The sequence below is a fragment of the Epinephelus fuscoguttatus genome, linkage group LG23, assembly GCF_011397635.1.
Source record: "Epinephelus fuscoguttatus linkage group LG23, E.fuscoguttatus.final_Chr_v1".
NCBI lineage: Eukaryota > Metazoa > Chordata > Actinopteri > Perciformes > Serranidae > Epinephelus > Epinephelus fuscoguttatus.
This window is the reverse complement of record NC_064774.1, coordinates 17,473,782-17,491,411: the sequence shown is the minus strand read 5'-3', so window position 1 is coordinate 17,491,411 and position 17,630 is coordinate 17,473,782. Positions and strand designations below refer to the sequence as shown.

The window sequence follows — 17,630 nt, the reverse complement described above, 5'->3', positions numbered from 1 at the left end:
TGGTGAGGATAAAATAAAAAAATAATCTCAGATAAAAACATCAATAATCACTTAAGTAGCTGCTTACATAGCGCTTTGCCATGAAGACTGCTGCTGAACACATAGAGTAATTATCATTTAATGTAACATATAATTTAAAAAACCTATGGCATATTTATTTTTGCTTTTTCAATTCAAACATATGATATTTTTCTTGCTTTCAGAAAGGAAGCACCCCTGCCACCACCATTTTGAAAAAACGTTCAAAATGTTCGGACAAGAAATAGAGAAGACGCATGACAGATTAAAAGTGCACTTTTATGCATATAAAAAGGTTTTACAAGTCGTTTTCTGTTATTCACATATGAAGAATATTACAATATATTATTAAAAACCAAGGAATTATTGTAAAATTCAGCTGTCTCAAACCTAAAACATGTTGCTGTGCTGCAAAAGAAAAAAACTTTAAATATTAAAAAAATGTTTTCAGGAGTCACATTTTCCTTCAAATACATAAAATATTTTAGCATCACCTATAAAAAGTTATCTTATTGTTAAACTGGAACTCATTTTTGACTCTTGACTCTGTGATAAAAATACATAATTACATTATGGATTTTTCAGAAAAATCACAAATTGTTAAACTGTTTCCCCTAACAACTCTGCAGAAATATGTTTGTGAGGAGAAAAAGAAGGAAGGAAGAGGATGCATCCCATCCATCCCTCCCTCCTTCAGTCGTTGTCCCTGTCTTTGGGTTTAAGCGACTGGCATCCTGAGCACCCACTCAGTCCCTTCTCCTTTTTGTTGTAGTCGAAGCGAGGCAGAACCAGAACCGATTCACTTTTGCCGGTGATGGCTGTGGCGTCACTCGCAGCTCTCTCATCCTCCAAAGTCATGATGCTCTTCACCAAGCACATGATGGCGGCATCTATGTTGGTGTTGTCCTGTAGAGAGAGGAGCGAGGTGAAGGGTTAAAGAAGGACGATGGAGGTAGAGATAGAGGAACAAGGGAGAGGAGAGTCCATATTATGCCAGCCAAATCTGAAAATGCTATTTACATGTGAAAACGATATTAGACCACATGAAGTTTCTGTCAGTAGAAAACATTATGCCAGAAGTTTTTGGATTTGTCCACAATTTTCAGGGAGAAAAAAACGTCAGCTTCAGGCCTCCGTAGACTAAGGCTGTAATTTTTCTTTTTGTTTTTTTTATCTGTCATCCAGCAAAAATTGTCAGGCACAGAAACCTTGCACTCTGAGTCTGATGTGTTTTATTGTTCTAATTGTTGCGAAAACACACAATACAAAACAAAATGTAAAGCTATATTTGCTCCCTTCTCCTCTCGACTGGAGTTACCTCCCTGGCTTTTGCCACTCTCTCCCTACGTCTTGCGAGACTACCTGAAGGTCCTGCGTTGTCCTCCCTCTCTGTCTCAACACTGTCAATCTCTCTTTCTCTTTGTCTGTGTGTTGTCCTCGTCCTCTTTAATGTTGTGTTCACACCAACGTTACGTGCACGAATTTCAACGCTAGACTATTTTGTGTTGACTGGCCTCATACGCGCGAATACCTCACGTCAAATGCACATGAAATCGCTGAATAACTTCTGCAAGTACATCCTTGAAATCATACATCCCTGAACGATCTCACACTGATTGGCTATCACAGCACGAATCGGTCACTAAGTTCCGATTTTTCAACTCTTGCTAATAAACATATGATGTGAAATTGTGCTATTTGCTTAACTCATCACATCCTCCTCCTCGTCATCATCATCATCCACCTTAATGTTACTATCTGACCTGTTGGTGAGTTAAAAAATGACACTGTGTGCCCCATTGCTCTCTCCTTGTGCGGATGTATGTACCCCGCCGCCACATTTTCGTCACTGCTTTTTGGTCACACAACTCTCTATCTCCTTCATCTGTCTTTTGACAGAAACGAAAAAGTGCAGAAAATCAAGCCTGTTCCGAAAACTGACGGACAGTTTTAGAGTTAGTGTGTTAACGTGATTGACACAATGTGAGGTTGTATTTACTTTTTAACCATGCAACAATTTCAGACAAAAAATACAGACTTGATGTGCAAAGGCCTTTTGGAAGGAAAATAAAGATCTGTTTTCAAACATATACAGCTCAGTGTGGACACCAAGATGAATAAAGGCATAAAAGGGAAAGGAAATATGAACACTAAAGAAAAGTTGGTAACACTTTACTTGAAGGTATCTGCATAAGGGTGACATGACACTGTCATAACTATGACATGACACGGTCATGAACCTGTCATGAACATTATGTACATGTCATAAACGTTTATCACTGCTGTCATTAAGTGTCATTCGGTTTCTGTAATGACAAGTTGACATTGTTTGGGTTGTCTTGATTATGACAAGTTGACATTAATCAAAGTGACATTACTAGAAGTTGTCTTTGTCATGACAAGTTGACATTACATTTGTTTGGGATGTCCTTACAATGACAACTTAACATTAACCAGGATGACATTACCAGAAGATGTCTTTGTCGTAACAACAATAATCATCATGTCAACTTGTCGTAAACACAAAAAGAGGTGCATTTCTTGTTAATGTCAAGTTGTCATTATGAGGACATCCCAAACAAATGTAATGTCAACTTGTCATGACAAATACAATTTCTGATAATGTCACTTTGATTAATGTCAAGTTGTCATAATCAAGACAACCCAAACAGTTAGTACGTTTACATGGACAGTTTAATTCCCTTTTCTTTCGGAATGAAAGTTCATTCCTATTCAAGGTGATCTTGTAAACACCTAATTTGGAATGAAAATGGCCAACCAATGCTATTGAAAATTCATTCTGATGTAAGGGGCTGGAATATTTACGTTTCTAATTCCAAATGAAAGAATTTCTCGCACTTGTTTACACTCATTCCTCTTTAAGTTCATTCTGGTCTTGCTGCACATGCTCGTTTCCTTGCCCTTCTGGCGCGATGACGTATATAGCGCACATAGCAACGGGCTGAGATAGAGCAGTCGGACTTGTTGCACTCACCGGTTTCCATTTGCCAAAGCACAGTCACCTATCTTCCTTCGTCGACCTTCTGCCTCCCTTCTCCTCCTCAACAGACGAAGCATTAGCAGAACAAGGTTGTTGTCGTACTGCTGCTTCAAGAATATAAGCAAAACAAGCCCGAAAAAGGCACTAAGAACGGCGTCGTCAAGCATGTTGTTATCCTGAGCGAGGACTACAGTGTTTTCTTCGGTAAACGTGAACACCTAACATCCACCCCACCCCCTATCCAATCAGAAACCTGCCCTGCCCCAAACCTTGTGCAGACCCGAATACAGGCGATTAAAAGGTGATTAAACTGATCTCCAGTGTAAACCCTGATTCGGAATGAACATTTCCCATGTAAACTACCTGGAAAGACTTTAATTCCGAATGATTTCCTTCAGATTTATTTCATTCTGGATGAGAAGCCATCATGTAACCGCACCCAGTGTCAGCTTGTCATTACAAAAACTGAATGACACTTAATGACAGCAGTCATAAACGTTTACGACATGTACATAATGTTCATGACGGGTTCATGACCATGACATGTCATAGTTATGACAGTGTCATGTCACCCTTATGTAGATACCTTCAAGTAAAGTGTTACCGAAAAGTTTTGCAATTTGTATTTCAGCTTTAAAGGACTTTATAGTAAAACACATGCCAAAAATCATAGTACTCTCCTTTCAGTGTAAACATAACAAACACCTCATGTGAACAGACATTTTAATGCCTAGAACTGGTCCATCCATCTAATTAACCATTTTTTCCATATACAGTAGTTACTGCCAAACTAGTTGCCAAAATATCAACTCAATGTTGTGTTTGTTAAACTTGGAATCAGCTTTATCAGTGATGGAAATAGCTGCCTGTTGCTGCTTGGTGTGACAGGAGTTTTGAGAGTGAACTGAAACAGTCAAGTTGTGTGCTGTGAAACCAAAACAAAGAACTGAAAGATGCTACAGTGCTCCGCAGAGCTGCAGAGTCTGGTTACAACTTCTTGTTAGTTCATTACTACAAGTAACCACTACCCCTTTACGTTTTACCAGTATTTACTTCTTCCATTGTTAACATAAAAATATAAATTGGCGCATCTTTAAATTAAAAATTGATCAAATGTTCTTTCTGATGGCAACACCAACAGAAAACAGAAATTGAAACTTGTCCTTTTCCATTGAATTAAACATTATTTCCTTTATCATGGATTCAAACTCTCTCTACTCAGTTACTGTGAATGTTCCTGCAAGAACAAAGTTTGACTCATTGCTTCAGGTGACACAGATTATTACTTAAAGACATGCTCAGGTTTATCACTTTTATTTCTTCACTGTGAAGGAAGTTCTTTGTGCGACATGAAAGCAGAGACGAGACTTTAAGGCTATCGGGGTCCTTCATTGTGCACTATAAAAAGCTTCTATCTTGCACCTTCAACAGTGAATAAAACAATTAGGTAGATAAATAAAATTGAATCAGCCAAACAGAACAGATGTAGCACAACAAGTTCATTGTCTACAAATGCTTTTAACTCCAAAAGGCTCTTGATTAGTGTAATCAGTGTAGGCTCTTGGTTACAGATGAATAGGCAATCTAGTGTTTATAATTTTAGCTGCAGCAGATAAACATGTTACTGCATGTTGGCATCTACAAATAGCAGCAAACGGGAGCTGTTTGAATTTTGTAGACTTCACTACACAGACGCCATATGAGTAAACTGGATGCTTGCTGAACTTTTACATTTTGTGATTTTTGTTCTTTGTCTTTTGCATTAAACTGTTCACTGGTGCAGCTTTGAAAGCAGAGAAACAGGCACTGACAGATGCAGAGAAGAGCTGACATGAAATTAAGCGTGAGGAAGAAACACTGGGGTAAATAAAGGAGTGCGGGGGAGTGTGTGAGACAGAAGGCTAATAGGCGATACGCTGATATAAATATGCAGTGACATTTCTTTATAACGAGAAAAAACACAGATGACGACAGAAGCAGATCACAGGTTAAAACAATATTTGCGGGATTTAAAGACACACACACACACACAGAGGAGGATCACGTCATACCTTGGCAGAGGTTTCATACCAGCCGACGAACCCATACTCTCTGGAGAAGTTCTCCAGTTTGGGCAGCTTAGGGCACAAACCGTGACTCCGCTGGTCGCACTTGTTGGCCAACAGAACGGCTGGAACTGGCGTCCCATTGCTGAGGGCCACCTGAGGGAACCAGGAAGTAGACATACTCTAAGTAAGAGTATTTTTACATGGTGCTACTTTTACCTAAAGAAAGATCTCAGAACTTCTTCCACCACTGCTGTAAACCTATCGTAGCATGCTGTTTGCTGGTTATTTAGCATATTTTTAGACTAAACTTCATGACTGTACTATAAACCAAGGTATTAGAAAACTTGTTTACACTTTGTTGGCCACTTTAAGGCAGCTTCTCTGTGATAAACATGGAAATTATTGACTTTATACATTGACCAAGAGCACCTGAATGCATTATTAGCTTTCCTTTTTTTTTTTTTTTTACATTAGACTATCTTAATGTAGGAGGTCAATAATTTCTACAGTTACGCTTCCATCTCATCATCTGCGTAGCCAATTTCCTGTCTCCAAAATGTTCGTAAGCATGGGTCAAAGTTTCTCCCATCGAGTTTGTTTTAATAGATAACAACTATTCCGTGAGAAGTGGCGTAACCCTAGCCTGGAAATCCAGACCCTAAATCTAGAAAGATTTAGGGTCATCTTGCAGTGTTTACTGACTGATTCCGGACTTCATCGTCGCAGCACTGTTGTCATCTGTTTAGCTCGCCCCTGGCCTGCCTATATCAGATACACTGAAGTGATTGGTGCAGCTCGGTTTCATGGGCATGGGTAATGAGCATCATTACTGATTGCCAGAGTGACTCGCTGAGCAAATTCAAATTGTGCTCTCGCGAGAACTCTGGATTTCCAGGGTAGCGTACACCTCTTTCAGGCCTCATTTTGTGCGTACACAATGTTTATAAATGGGACCCCTGAAGATTAATTTGAGATGCAGCTCAGCACTTTGTGTGAAGTTTTTCTAAACATATGTCTGTAATAAAAATGCAAAAAAGTGTATAGTGTGCCCACAACTATATGGGACTAATGTGGACATGACCGTAAAGACGAGACTCGTGGGTACCCACAGAACCTAGTTTCATTCAGATATCTTGAGATGAGAGATCAAGTGACCTTTTTTCCCTCACCAAAATTAAGCCTAACTTTGGAGCATTATTTAGCCCCCTTCTTGAGAAGCTAAAATAACATGGTACCACTAGATTCTGCGGGTCTTCTAGTTATATGATATCCAGTAACATCACTTTAGCTTTAAAACTCTGCCATCTATAGACTCTGAAAGACAGGTGGCGGCAAAAACAGCAGCACGCAATTAAGAAAAATTAGCGTGTAAATGTGTGTGTGTGTTTGTGTATAAGATTAAGAACATTTGACAGGTGTGTTTACCCTTAAAGACACTTTGCCATCTTGGTCTTGCTTTCTGCTGTGCTCTGTTGTACATATCTGTTATCATTGTGCATGATTTCATGCAAGCAAACAAACCTACTTCGTCTCAGTTTCTGTGTTTCCAAAAAAGCAATTCCGAAACCAATGTTGATTGGTGGAGTGGAAGATGTCTTGTAACACCGTAGTGAAATTTTGAATCAACATGGAGGGGATAAGCCATTACAACCATTGCAGTTTGGCTTGGAAGACTGAACTACGTGGGTTTACTTGGTGAATCAATGCTGCAAAATGCGATGGTGTAATCACATCCACTATGGAGCCTCTGAATGTCCAAACAAGACAAATGTGATACCAGCGAAAAAGCTGAGATTCTCCACCTTATGTAGTCTCTATATACAGACTCTACATACAGTGAATGTAGAGTCTGTAGGCAAACCCCGGAGATCTTGCCTCCGGAAGAAGAGCAGAAGAGCCCTGGTTTCCGGTTGTAGGCTGTTTGTAGTCTGCGTGATATTGACCAATCATGTTTGAGCCGGCTGCAGTTGTTGCCAGGTTAAACGGTCCGTGCGGTGAACTAATGAGGCGGAACATAATTGGCATCACTGCAAACTCTGAATCCATCGCAATGATTCCGCATATTTACTTATTACATATAAACGGAAGTCGGAAACGGAAATTTGCCTCCTCCGCCCAAATCAAACCGGAATGCCAAAAAATCAGGGGTCTGCCCCCAGAGGCTGTATCGCTGTCTGCCGGAAGTCAGATGCTGAATACAGCCGATGGGTTCTGAGAATGCACCTTATGTGACTTTTAAAAGCATGTGGACAGAATTAGCAGTTCAAAAGTTATTAAACATTTAAGAACAATAGCGATTTTTAGCCGTGGTCGGCCATGGCTAATAGCTGAAAAGAAAATATTTAACAGTTGAATTATTGCATTATTTTTTGTACAGTTAAGTTCATACTGCAAGGTTGAATGGATGAAATAAGTCAAAGGGCCAAAGTCTATTGACTCAGAGTGTTGACACTCTGAGGGAGGAACTGAAAAGTTTGATGGCCACAGGCAGGAATTACTTCTTTTGGCGCCCTGTGGAGCATCTCAGAGGATAATTGTACTCCTGTGTTTAACCAGCACATCATGGAGTGGATTTGGAGACATTATCCAAGATGACACCTCACTTAGAGAGCATCCTCCTCCCTGACACCACCACCAAAGAGTGCAGCTCCACCCCCACAACTTTACAAGCCTTGTGGATCATTTTCTTGAGTCTATTGGCGTCTGCTACCCTCAATCTACTGCACACAGCAGCAAACAGGATACCACAGACTCAAAAAACAACCTCAGTACTGTCCAGCAGATGTTGAAGGATCTTAACCTCCACTACAGTTCTTAGTCCAGTCCAGTTTACTGTCTATGGTACTTGTAGTCCTCAACAATGTCCACACTGACCCACTGGACTGAAACAGGGGTCACCAGTGCCTTTGCCCTCCTCAGATCAACAACCAGCTCCTTTGTCTTTGTCACGTTGAGCTGCAGATGGCTCTGCTCACACCATGTGACCGAGTTACCTACCACGTGTTTATTTCACATGTTTATTTCCACACATTTATTTACGCAGCACATGTCTCCTGTGGTATTTTTAATCGCTACTGCAAGAACGGTTTCCCTTACAGAGACAAGTCAAAGAAGTTTGTACAAATGTCAGTCTGACTTTTAGCATTTGAAATAGAGCTTGCATAAGAAAAACACAATCATTGTAAGAGGAAACACATCCAACACAAGCTTAATTTTCTCTGTTCACGGTATCACACACTGTATCTCACTCTGTGTGTCAAAAGACTTCCTGGGTAATACAACGAGTCATGACTAAAGCAGAAGTAGATGAGACGAGTGGAGGGAAGATGCTGATAGAAAAAATGAGGATTGGTCTTCTCTCTCTCTCTCTCTCTACTTCATTCCTTCCCTCTGTCCTTCACTTCCTACTCATGTCCTCCTACCATCCTTCATCCCTTGAATCCTTCACCTCCTCTCATATCGTCATATTTACCTTTGAGTCCAGGTCTCCTTTCCACTTGAGGACGGCCTGAAACGTGGACAGTCTGGTCATGTCGAAGACGACGAGAGCCCCTACCGCCTCTCTGTAGTAGACACGGGTCATGTTGCCATAGCGTTCCTGCCCTTTTGGAGAAGAAGAAGAAAGACGACAGAATAAATACTGTCTCTGAGGTTTATGTTATTTTGCCAACCATTTCAGAGTCTCAGAGACCATTTTCAAAATGACATGTCGTTATTTTGAACCAGAGTCAATGTGAGACTTCAGAAAACTTGATGAGACACCTGAGTATATTCTTAGCTCGATTACAGACCAACTTGAAATAGAAACAAGGGAGACGTCTAACTCCTAAGTGAGCTGATTAAGAGTTTAATGTCAAACTGAAATAGATACTGCTGTAAGTCTTTATGGAAATGACTCTTTATTTCTTATCTCAGCAGCATTGTTTGCAATTGAAACCGTGGATTTAGTACATCAAATAATACTTACGGTAATTCAATTATTGATTAATTTCTTGATTATTTCATTTGAAAAATAACCTTTCGTCTATGATAGAGAAACTTGTAAAAAAAAATGCCCGTTATAATGAGGTATAGTGAGAAATTAGATTGGTTATTTTATTTTATTTTATTTGAGATATTAGCTTCCAATTTCTACATTTGAGATGCTGGAACAAGCTGCTGTTTGGCATTTATGCTTGAAAAACATCCCTTAAATGATCGTTTTCATTATGAAAATAGTTGCCGGTTACTTTTCTGTCGATCAACTAATTGATAAATTGACAAATCAAAGTGAAATTGTGTTAAACCATGCGTGTGCATGCAGAAAATGCATCTTCATTGCATGCAATGTGTGTGTGTGGAACTGAATGTATGAATAAGTCCCTATCCTGGATGCTAACTTCCTCCACATGATCCTGATATAGTCGTGAATCATTAAGTGAGCATCTGATACACACACACACACACACACACACACACACACACACAAAATGCACATGACCAGCAAGACAAGAGCTGATAGAAAAAACCCTGTTTACATGCCAAATGCCTGAACACACACATAGCAACAGTGTCCTCACAGCAGATGTTATCTCATCACCAAGATCCGATCAGTGTCAACACTTAGTGACAAATGTTTTGCTGAGGTAACTCCATAATCCTACTGTAAAGATTAGTTTAGATCAAAAACCGAAAACCCTTGGAAGTAGTAACTTCTAAAAGGTCACAGTGGTCTTTTTAATTCAAAATGTCAAAATGTCACGTCTTGCATCAAAACATTTGCTGTATTTAATCAGCTACATGTGTCAGTATAAAATACGTCAGGTCAGTTTCTGTATCATCTTTCTAAAGCGTCACAGATGTAATATACTAAACACATGACAGAACTTCACAACACTGAACAACATATGTCTGTCGCTTTTTCAAATGTGGTTTTGCAGGCTTCCTGTTTGATGGTGCACATGATCGTATCAACCTGGAAGTCAGCTTCACTCAGAGCTCAGCTGGACGATTTCTAGTGGATGTTTTGCAATAAATGTTTTTGTTTTTTTTTCATGTATATATGTATATAAATCAGCTCAGAGCGAGTAAAGATGTACAGTATAGCAAATTAGTTCAATAAATAATCACATCAGAATCACACTTTAATTATATTTGAACCAGAAATTAAAGATACATTAAGTAATTTTTATGAAGTTCTGTCACCATATCATGACAGTAGTACCTAAAAATAATGTTCCTCTGGCTCGTCTTTGTGCTCCTAATGGTATTTGCAAGAATCCACTGCACCTGAACTACAACAACCAATCTGTGAAAGTGAAAGGGAGCTTTTCGCTGTCAGTCTACTTCTGTGTTTTTGTCTTTGCTGTGTCTGCTGTTGCTGGCAGCTCAGTGCAGTGTTGCCAACTTGGTGATTTTCAACCTAGATTTTGCCACTTTTTATCCACTTTTAGTGACTTAATTTCAAGTATTGGCAAATTTAGTGATTTTCTTAGGGGAAAAGCAAGAAATATATTGTAATCCATTCCAGTGCATGCTGGGTCTGAATTCTGTGGCCTTAACACTTAATTTGGTTTAGTTTTTGGTTCATGCCCCTGGTACTTCTGGAGGGGTACCAGGAAGGAAGGAGGGATGCCAGATTGTAGGCTAAGCCAGCGCCAGGGATCCACAGCAAGCTGTCCGAACCTGGCTCACACAGCCCTGGGTCCTGGGTGCCTAACTGGGGCAGAACAGGATGCCTATAGTCTGTGGAAGACAGCTGGGTACCCTGCCGCAATGGAGTAGGGTAAGCCGAGTACCAGATACATCCTTCAAACCCCTGCTGCAGCGGTCCCGTCACGCACTCGAAATGTGGACAGGGCGACTCTATCCAGCCCCAGATGGTCAAGAAGGAGGCGGGAAAAGCCAACAATGAGGAAGCATTACACTTTTAGAGTCTCAGGGCTTATACACACTGTGCTGTGCTAGAAACAGGCCATGATAACAAAAGGAAATAAAGGTGTGAAGATCTGGCATCTAGAAATATGGGAGAATTGCCCCCCAGGAGAGGGCAATGATATATGGAAGTCTCCTAGGAAAATCTGCAGGGTTGGCAAGTTTGATGAAATCCACCAATGCTTTTGACCATCAGTGTAGGGTCTCTTCCGTCTCTCTTTTGGCACCTTGCAGTAGGTATGAGACTGGCCACTGAAGTAGGGGTTCAAATGTAGTAAGTTTCTATGGTAATGTTTTTTTTGTTTTGTTTTGTTTTTTAATATATTTTTTGGGCATTTTTTGCCTTTAATGGACAGGACAGTTAAGTGTGAAAGGGAGAGAGAGAGAGAGGATGACACGCAGCAAAGGGCCACAGGCTGGACTTGAACCCGGGCTGCTGCGGCAACAGCCTTGTACATGGGGCACCTGCCCTACCACTAAGCCACCGACACCCCTTCTATAGTAATGTTGATGCTCGTGCTCTCTGGGTTGGAAGCGTGCACTCTAGTAGACCATAAGCGGTACACCCTGAACAGGTCACCAGACTATCGCAGGGCTGACACATAGAGACAGACAACCATTTACTCTCGCTTTCACACCTACAGATAATTTAGAGTCACCAATTAACCTGCATGTCTTTGGACTGTGGGAGGAAGCTGGAGCACCTGGAGAAAACCCATGGTAAAACAGGGAGAACGTGCAAACTCCATACAGAAGAGCCCCGGTCAGCTGGTGGGTTTGAACCCTGTACCCTCTTACTATGAGGCAAGGCAGTACCATGACACCCCTGTTTGAATGTTGAAGTTTGACTTGATCTGGCAACTGTTGGAGCTAGCACTCGCTACTTTCATTGGAATAGAGTTGGCAACACTGGTACAGTGTCGCCACAGATTCTTCACCGCTGACTTGTTTTCGTTCAGGCGTGGTGGATTTTTGCAAATGCCATTAGGAGCATTAGGAGGAGGAAGAGGAATGTGATTTTTTCCACAAATTAACTGTCTCATGTACTTCTGTCAGGATATATCTAATGACTTAACATTTTGGGAATTGCCTCGAGTTAACGAAGTAGATCAACACCACTCTTATATGACACAATTAGCTTAGCTCAGCATTAAGCTAGCTCCTGGCTGTAGCTGCACACTTTTTGCCAAGACACGAGAGTGATATCAATCTTCTCATCTAACTTTCAGCAAGAAAACAAAGTGCAAACTATTCTTTTCATTTTCACTCAGAGTTTCCATTTGCTCTATTAGATTTGTTTCACTGTATCTGAATGTGTGGTTCAAATCTTCTAATGCAAAACTTCATTTGGAAATCTGCTAATTTAGCATTAGTGAAGCTAACTTCCAGGTTGGTCTTAAAAAAGATGCCCTAACTTGACGAATATTTTGAGTAAAAACTAACAGACACAACTTTCATTGATGTATTTGTGTTGGTGGTAAAAAAACAGACTTACTAATTTCACCTTCACACCTGTAGCTAATAAAATATTTAAAATGTTCAATGCAGAAACACTTGTTGCAAGAAAGCCCAGCTAATGAACAAGTGAGCCTGGACTCATCCAGATAAACAGTCACTCACACAAAACAGTGATGTAATTATCACTTTGACACACCGACAAGGATAATCTGCCCACTGTCAGTTTATCAGCTTCCCAGGAAGGGACACCAGTTTGAAGTCATCACTGGTGGTTACAGTCTAAAGTCCATCCGCTGGACGTCTTCATGTAAATGACGGCTTTTATCAGCAATCATATCATTCAACAGCCACACGCTTGGCAAGTGTGTGAGACAGCTGACAGGCTAAAAGAACATTAAATTATATGCAATTAGAGAGGCATGATAGATCTTACAGGCAGAAAATAGCAAGCTTCTCTTTTTTAACAGCTAATCTGGCTGGTAATACGATGCACTGGAGGGTACATTCAACATTTCATTTGCAGAAACAGAGGTTAACCACATTATCCGGGCGTTCACTTGTGTCATGCATCATCATTGTTGGATGAAGTCAGCAAAATGCAGCCTATGTGTCAGAAAATGCAGAGTACTGTATATTCTAGGGTTTGCTTTGATGCTGCATTGTACGTGGATAAGATATATCTAATTGTATTAATAAGAATCAATCTGTTACATGTTGAAAGTGCCATAAATGCTTTGTTTAAAAGTACACGTACAGATTTCACTTGTGTTGTCTGCCATCTGAGCACTAAATGTGTGTTTTGACATGTTAGTCTGAAATTATGAAAGCCCTTGATACCACTTTTTAAAAGCCTGGATTCAATATAAAGGTGAATCAATCGACAGAAAAATAATCAGCATGTTTGATGCATCTCTAGATGACCATGTACACAAGTAAAAGCTATGTCTTTATAATCTCATACATATTTCACTTGGTGTTATGTTTGGGAACTTATTTGAGTAATTCAGTCATATGCACCGAGCCTATACAAAGTAGTATAGGCCTAGTACAAAGCCTTGCACAGGCCCAAATGGTCAAGGGCGACCCTGGCCTTCACCTGCAAGATGTCACTTGAGGAGACACATTGAACTCTAAATGACCACAGAGAGACACAACACGACTACGAAGAGATGCAAAACAGCTGCAAACAGACAGGATGCAACTAATAATGACCACAAACATGGCACTACAAAGAGACTCAAAAAACTGCAAGGAGATACAAAGCAACAAAATGGAGACTCGTAATGACTTCACAGAGATCTAAGGCAAGTACAAAGAGACACAAAGGGACTCTCAATGACTATAAAAAGGGGCAAAACAGCCACAAAGAGAGACGAAAAGACTACAAAGAGATGCAAGTGACTACAAAGAGACTAGGAGACACAAAGCAACAAAAAAGACACTCATCATTACTTTGAATCACGTAAAGCAAGAACAAAGAGACACAAAAAGACTACAAAGAGATGTAGGCGACTACAAAGACACTCAAAAAAACTGCAAAGAGATACAAAGCAACAAAAAAAGAGACACATCATGACTTCATGGAGATGCAAAACACTCTCAATGACTACAAAAGGGGGCAAAACAGCCACAAAGATACACAAAACAACCACAAAGAGAGACAAAATGACAACAAAGAGATGCAGAGCAACTAAAAAGAGACACAAAACAATAACAAAAACATGCAAAATGACTACAAAGAGATAGACAACCATTCACACCTACGGCCAATTTAGAGTCATCAGTTAACCTGCATGTCTTTGGACTGTGGGAGGAAGCTGGAGCACCTGGAGAAAACCCACGCTGACACGGGGAGAACATGCAAACTCCACACAGAAGAGTTCAAACCAGGAAACCTCTTGCTGTGAGGTAACAATGCTAACCACTGCTCCATCATGCCACCCATATGGACTACAAGGAGATGCCACACAACAACAAAACGCGGCCAAACAACTGTAAACAACTGTAAAGTCTGTGTGTCTTGCTCCTATGTAGGGAAGGTGGTGGGGCCTTCTGAATCCCTGTGCCCAGCAGCCCACTGTCTCATAATCCAGCCATGATCAGGAGTCATCTTACTATATAATGATGAAAACTCTGTGTGTGTGTTCCATGTTTTTCTCCTCACTGACTTGGTCAATCCATGTGAAATTTGGCACAGTGGTAGAGGGTCATGGGAGGATGAGAATGAAGCAATATTACATCAGTTGGCCAAAGGGGGGCGCTATAGCAACCGATTGAAATTGCAAACTTTGAATGGGCATATCTCATGCCCCGTATGTCGTAGACACATGAAACTTTGCACAGAGATGCCTCTCCTCATGAGGAACACATTTGCCTCAAGAACCCATAACTTCGGTTATATAGATTTTCCGCCATTGTGAATTTTTTTGAAAACCACTTAAAATCGATCTCTTCCTAGGAAGTTTGACCGATCTGCATGAAACTGGGTGAACATAATCTAGGGACCAATATCTAAAGTTCCCTCTTGGCAAAAGTTGGAAAACTTACTAAAACTGAGCTTCTATAAGGCAATGAATATTGCGGAGGGCGTGGCTCATCACATAAAGGTGAATAACATCTCAAGGGTTTCACCGATCACCACGCAACTTTGTAGGCATATGACCACACATAATCTGAGGGGACCCCTCCATTATTGACCCCATCAAACAAAATGGGGGCACTAGAGAGCTAATTTCTTATCTAGGCCTAACCGCCATATGGATTTTTACTAAACTTGGTAGATATGTAGAACAGGACGCCTCAAGGTGACTGGAGAAATTTAACTGTAATTGCCAACTGGGTGGCGCGATAACAACAGAACAATGCTTAAAAATGGCTAAAATGCGACCGATCGCTGTGGCTCCCCCTGTGGACCAATGTTGTTGTTTGTTTCTAATTTCTGGTATGACTAAGTCATGGTATGGTATGCTGCTGCAACAAGGGCTAGCCGCACCTTTCCCATGTGAACTACCAGTGCGCCCCACTTTTAAGTCAATACAACATATAAACACTTTAACTATCTGCCTTTCAACGTGCTACCTCAACTACTAATGTACAGTTTTAGCCCACTAACTATCCCACTATTGGCAATGGTACTACTGTACTTTCAATAAAGCTATCTTACTATGAAATTCACAAAAACTCTGTCTGAATACATTGCTCTTCTTAATGGGTTCAGTTGACTATTTAATCTGCAATTTCCTGTGACCTGTATCCCAAACACACACCATGTGAAACTGTACGTGGGCAACTGCGCACTCAGTGGGTATGGACTAGTTGATATTTAAGACACAAATATAAGTAAAACAATGGGAATGTCCATAAAGAATCAGTAAACTACAGGTTATCATGTCTGATTCTCTTGACTTAGCTCGACTTTTTCTTAATAACATTTTCCAAAAACTTGAATCCAACCTTTAAATTAATCCAACCCAATTTGTGGAGTAGTTTTAAGATCATTACCAATGCAAATAACGTGTGAATACCAGCTAAATACATGTGTTTTCTATCTTATATGACACACAATCTTTGGCTAACACCTCATGTCCATGCAGCCGCACTGTTACGCACCGGCGATGTCCCACAGCTGCAGCCGCAGCACCGTCTTGTGATCCCAGCTGAGCACCTTGAGGGCGAAGTCCACTCCGATGGTAGCGCGGTAGTGCTGGGAGAACACCTGGTGCACGTAGCGCTTTATGATGGACGTCTTACCCACTCCCAGGTCGCCTATGACCAACACTTTGAGCAGGCGCTCGTGCTGCATTGCTGCTCCGGTCGAGAGCGCGCAAGGAGAGGGATGGCACGGCGAGGTCTCCAATTAGGATCCGCATGAAACGGAGGGTTTGGTGACTGTACTGACGGCCTCAAGTCATGTGTCGAGTCTGAAACACCGAGTTATACTTGTAATATTTGACACTTGGATAAAAAAAGAATTATTTAAGAAAAACTTACAGAAATAAAGCGATAAAACGCGACAATATCCATATTATAAGAAGTAAATGTTGTCTAAAGATAAAAAATGACTCTCAGTATTAAAACTTACTCACAAAACCAGGATTAGCCTGTTGAAATATTGTGCCTCGGGTTGTCTTATCATCGTTACCGTCCCTGCAAGTGTTCACGGGACATTTGGTCTCCGTCAGCTCCGCGAAAAAAGTTTCCAACAGTGAAAAAAGGAGAACTTTCTTGTTTGTAAAACGCTGTCGTGTTCAAGTTGAAGAAGAAACACTGTGGTGTTGTTATCAGTTTAGCCTGCGGTCTGTGTGCACATCTCCTCCTGCTGCTGTTTGGGCCGCTGCCAGACAACTGTGGAGAGAGGGAGAGGACTGTCAGCTGTTTGAGCTGGAGCTGTCTATGCGACCACGCCCCCAGTGTGTGTGTGTGTGTGTGTGTGTGTGTGTGTGTGTGTGTGTGAGAGAGAGACTTGTGGTCACCTACATTTATTTACAAAATGAGTGAATCATGTGGCTGCGACTCAAAATATCACACACTTGAGGTGTTTTTATCGGTGTCATGCTTCCGTTTCAGTAGTTTCAGTTTTAAACCTTGTTTGCGTTACATGTTATGCATCTTTACATTTTATTGTGTTGACTGAATCTGTGTTGTTTTTATTGTTTTGTGAGGACAAGTGTGTTATGTGCATGTTATTTGACATAAATAAGCCTTATAAGTACCCTACAATATTTCCTAAAAGTTTGTGTTAGTGGATTTATACTTGTGCAGCAGAGCCTACGTCGTAGCCTCCACACATGGCCTAAACCGTTGTGAGCATTTATACATGTGTGGTGGTGTGTCTGTGTCACTCTGCAGTTACACCTCCAAAACATATAGTCGGCATAAGTTGTTTCTGTGAAGTGCTGTAAAGTTTAGCTGATTCAAAACACACATTAAACATGGCTTAATAGAGACAATTTCAAACACAAGTACACAAATCAGCTTCACTATAACTCGCAGCATTCACAGACAAACACTTGTCTTTATCTGGACACATTTTCCCCACAAATACAACATGCTAATGTTTTTAGCACAAGCCTATGGCGTTTTACATTGTATGAGTTAGCTTAGCAGCTAGCAGACTTTTCCACTACTCATATGAAGCCTGAACAGCAACATTTAACAAAGGTACTGTTACAAATTCAGCTCCACTACAACTC

The 17,630-nt window shown here is 40.7% G+C and overlaps 1 protein-coding gene across 3 annotated transcripts; it reads right to left on the bottom strand.

The window, feature by feature from the left end:
• Positions 1–293: 293 nt before the first annotated feature.
• Positions 294–16,797, bottom strand: zgc:162171 (uncharacterized protein LOC565931 homolog). Of its 3 annotated transcripts, none has more exons than XM_049569337.1 (5): positions 16,520–16,797; positions 16,048–16,358; positions 8,540–8,670; positions 5,071–5,220; positions 294–924 (listed from the first exon to the last, which is right to left on the bottom strand). In XM_049569337.1, exons 2-5 carry the CDS (start codon positions 16,238–16,240, stop codon positions 712–714), a joined length of 687 nt encoding a protein of 228 aa, XP_049425294.1. In that variant the 5' UTR covers positions 16,241–16,358; positions 16,520–16,797; the 3' UTR covers positions 294–711. The 3 variants fall into 3 exon arrangements, with proteins under 3 accessions (XP_049425294.1, XP_049425295.1, XP_049425293.1); XM_049569338.1 differs by having other exon boundaries at positions 16,524–16,797; XM_049569336.1 differs by having other exon boundaries at positions 16,048–16,797.
• Between the last annotated feature and the right edge of the window lie 833 nt (positions 16,798–17,630).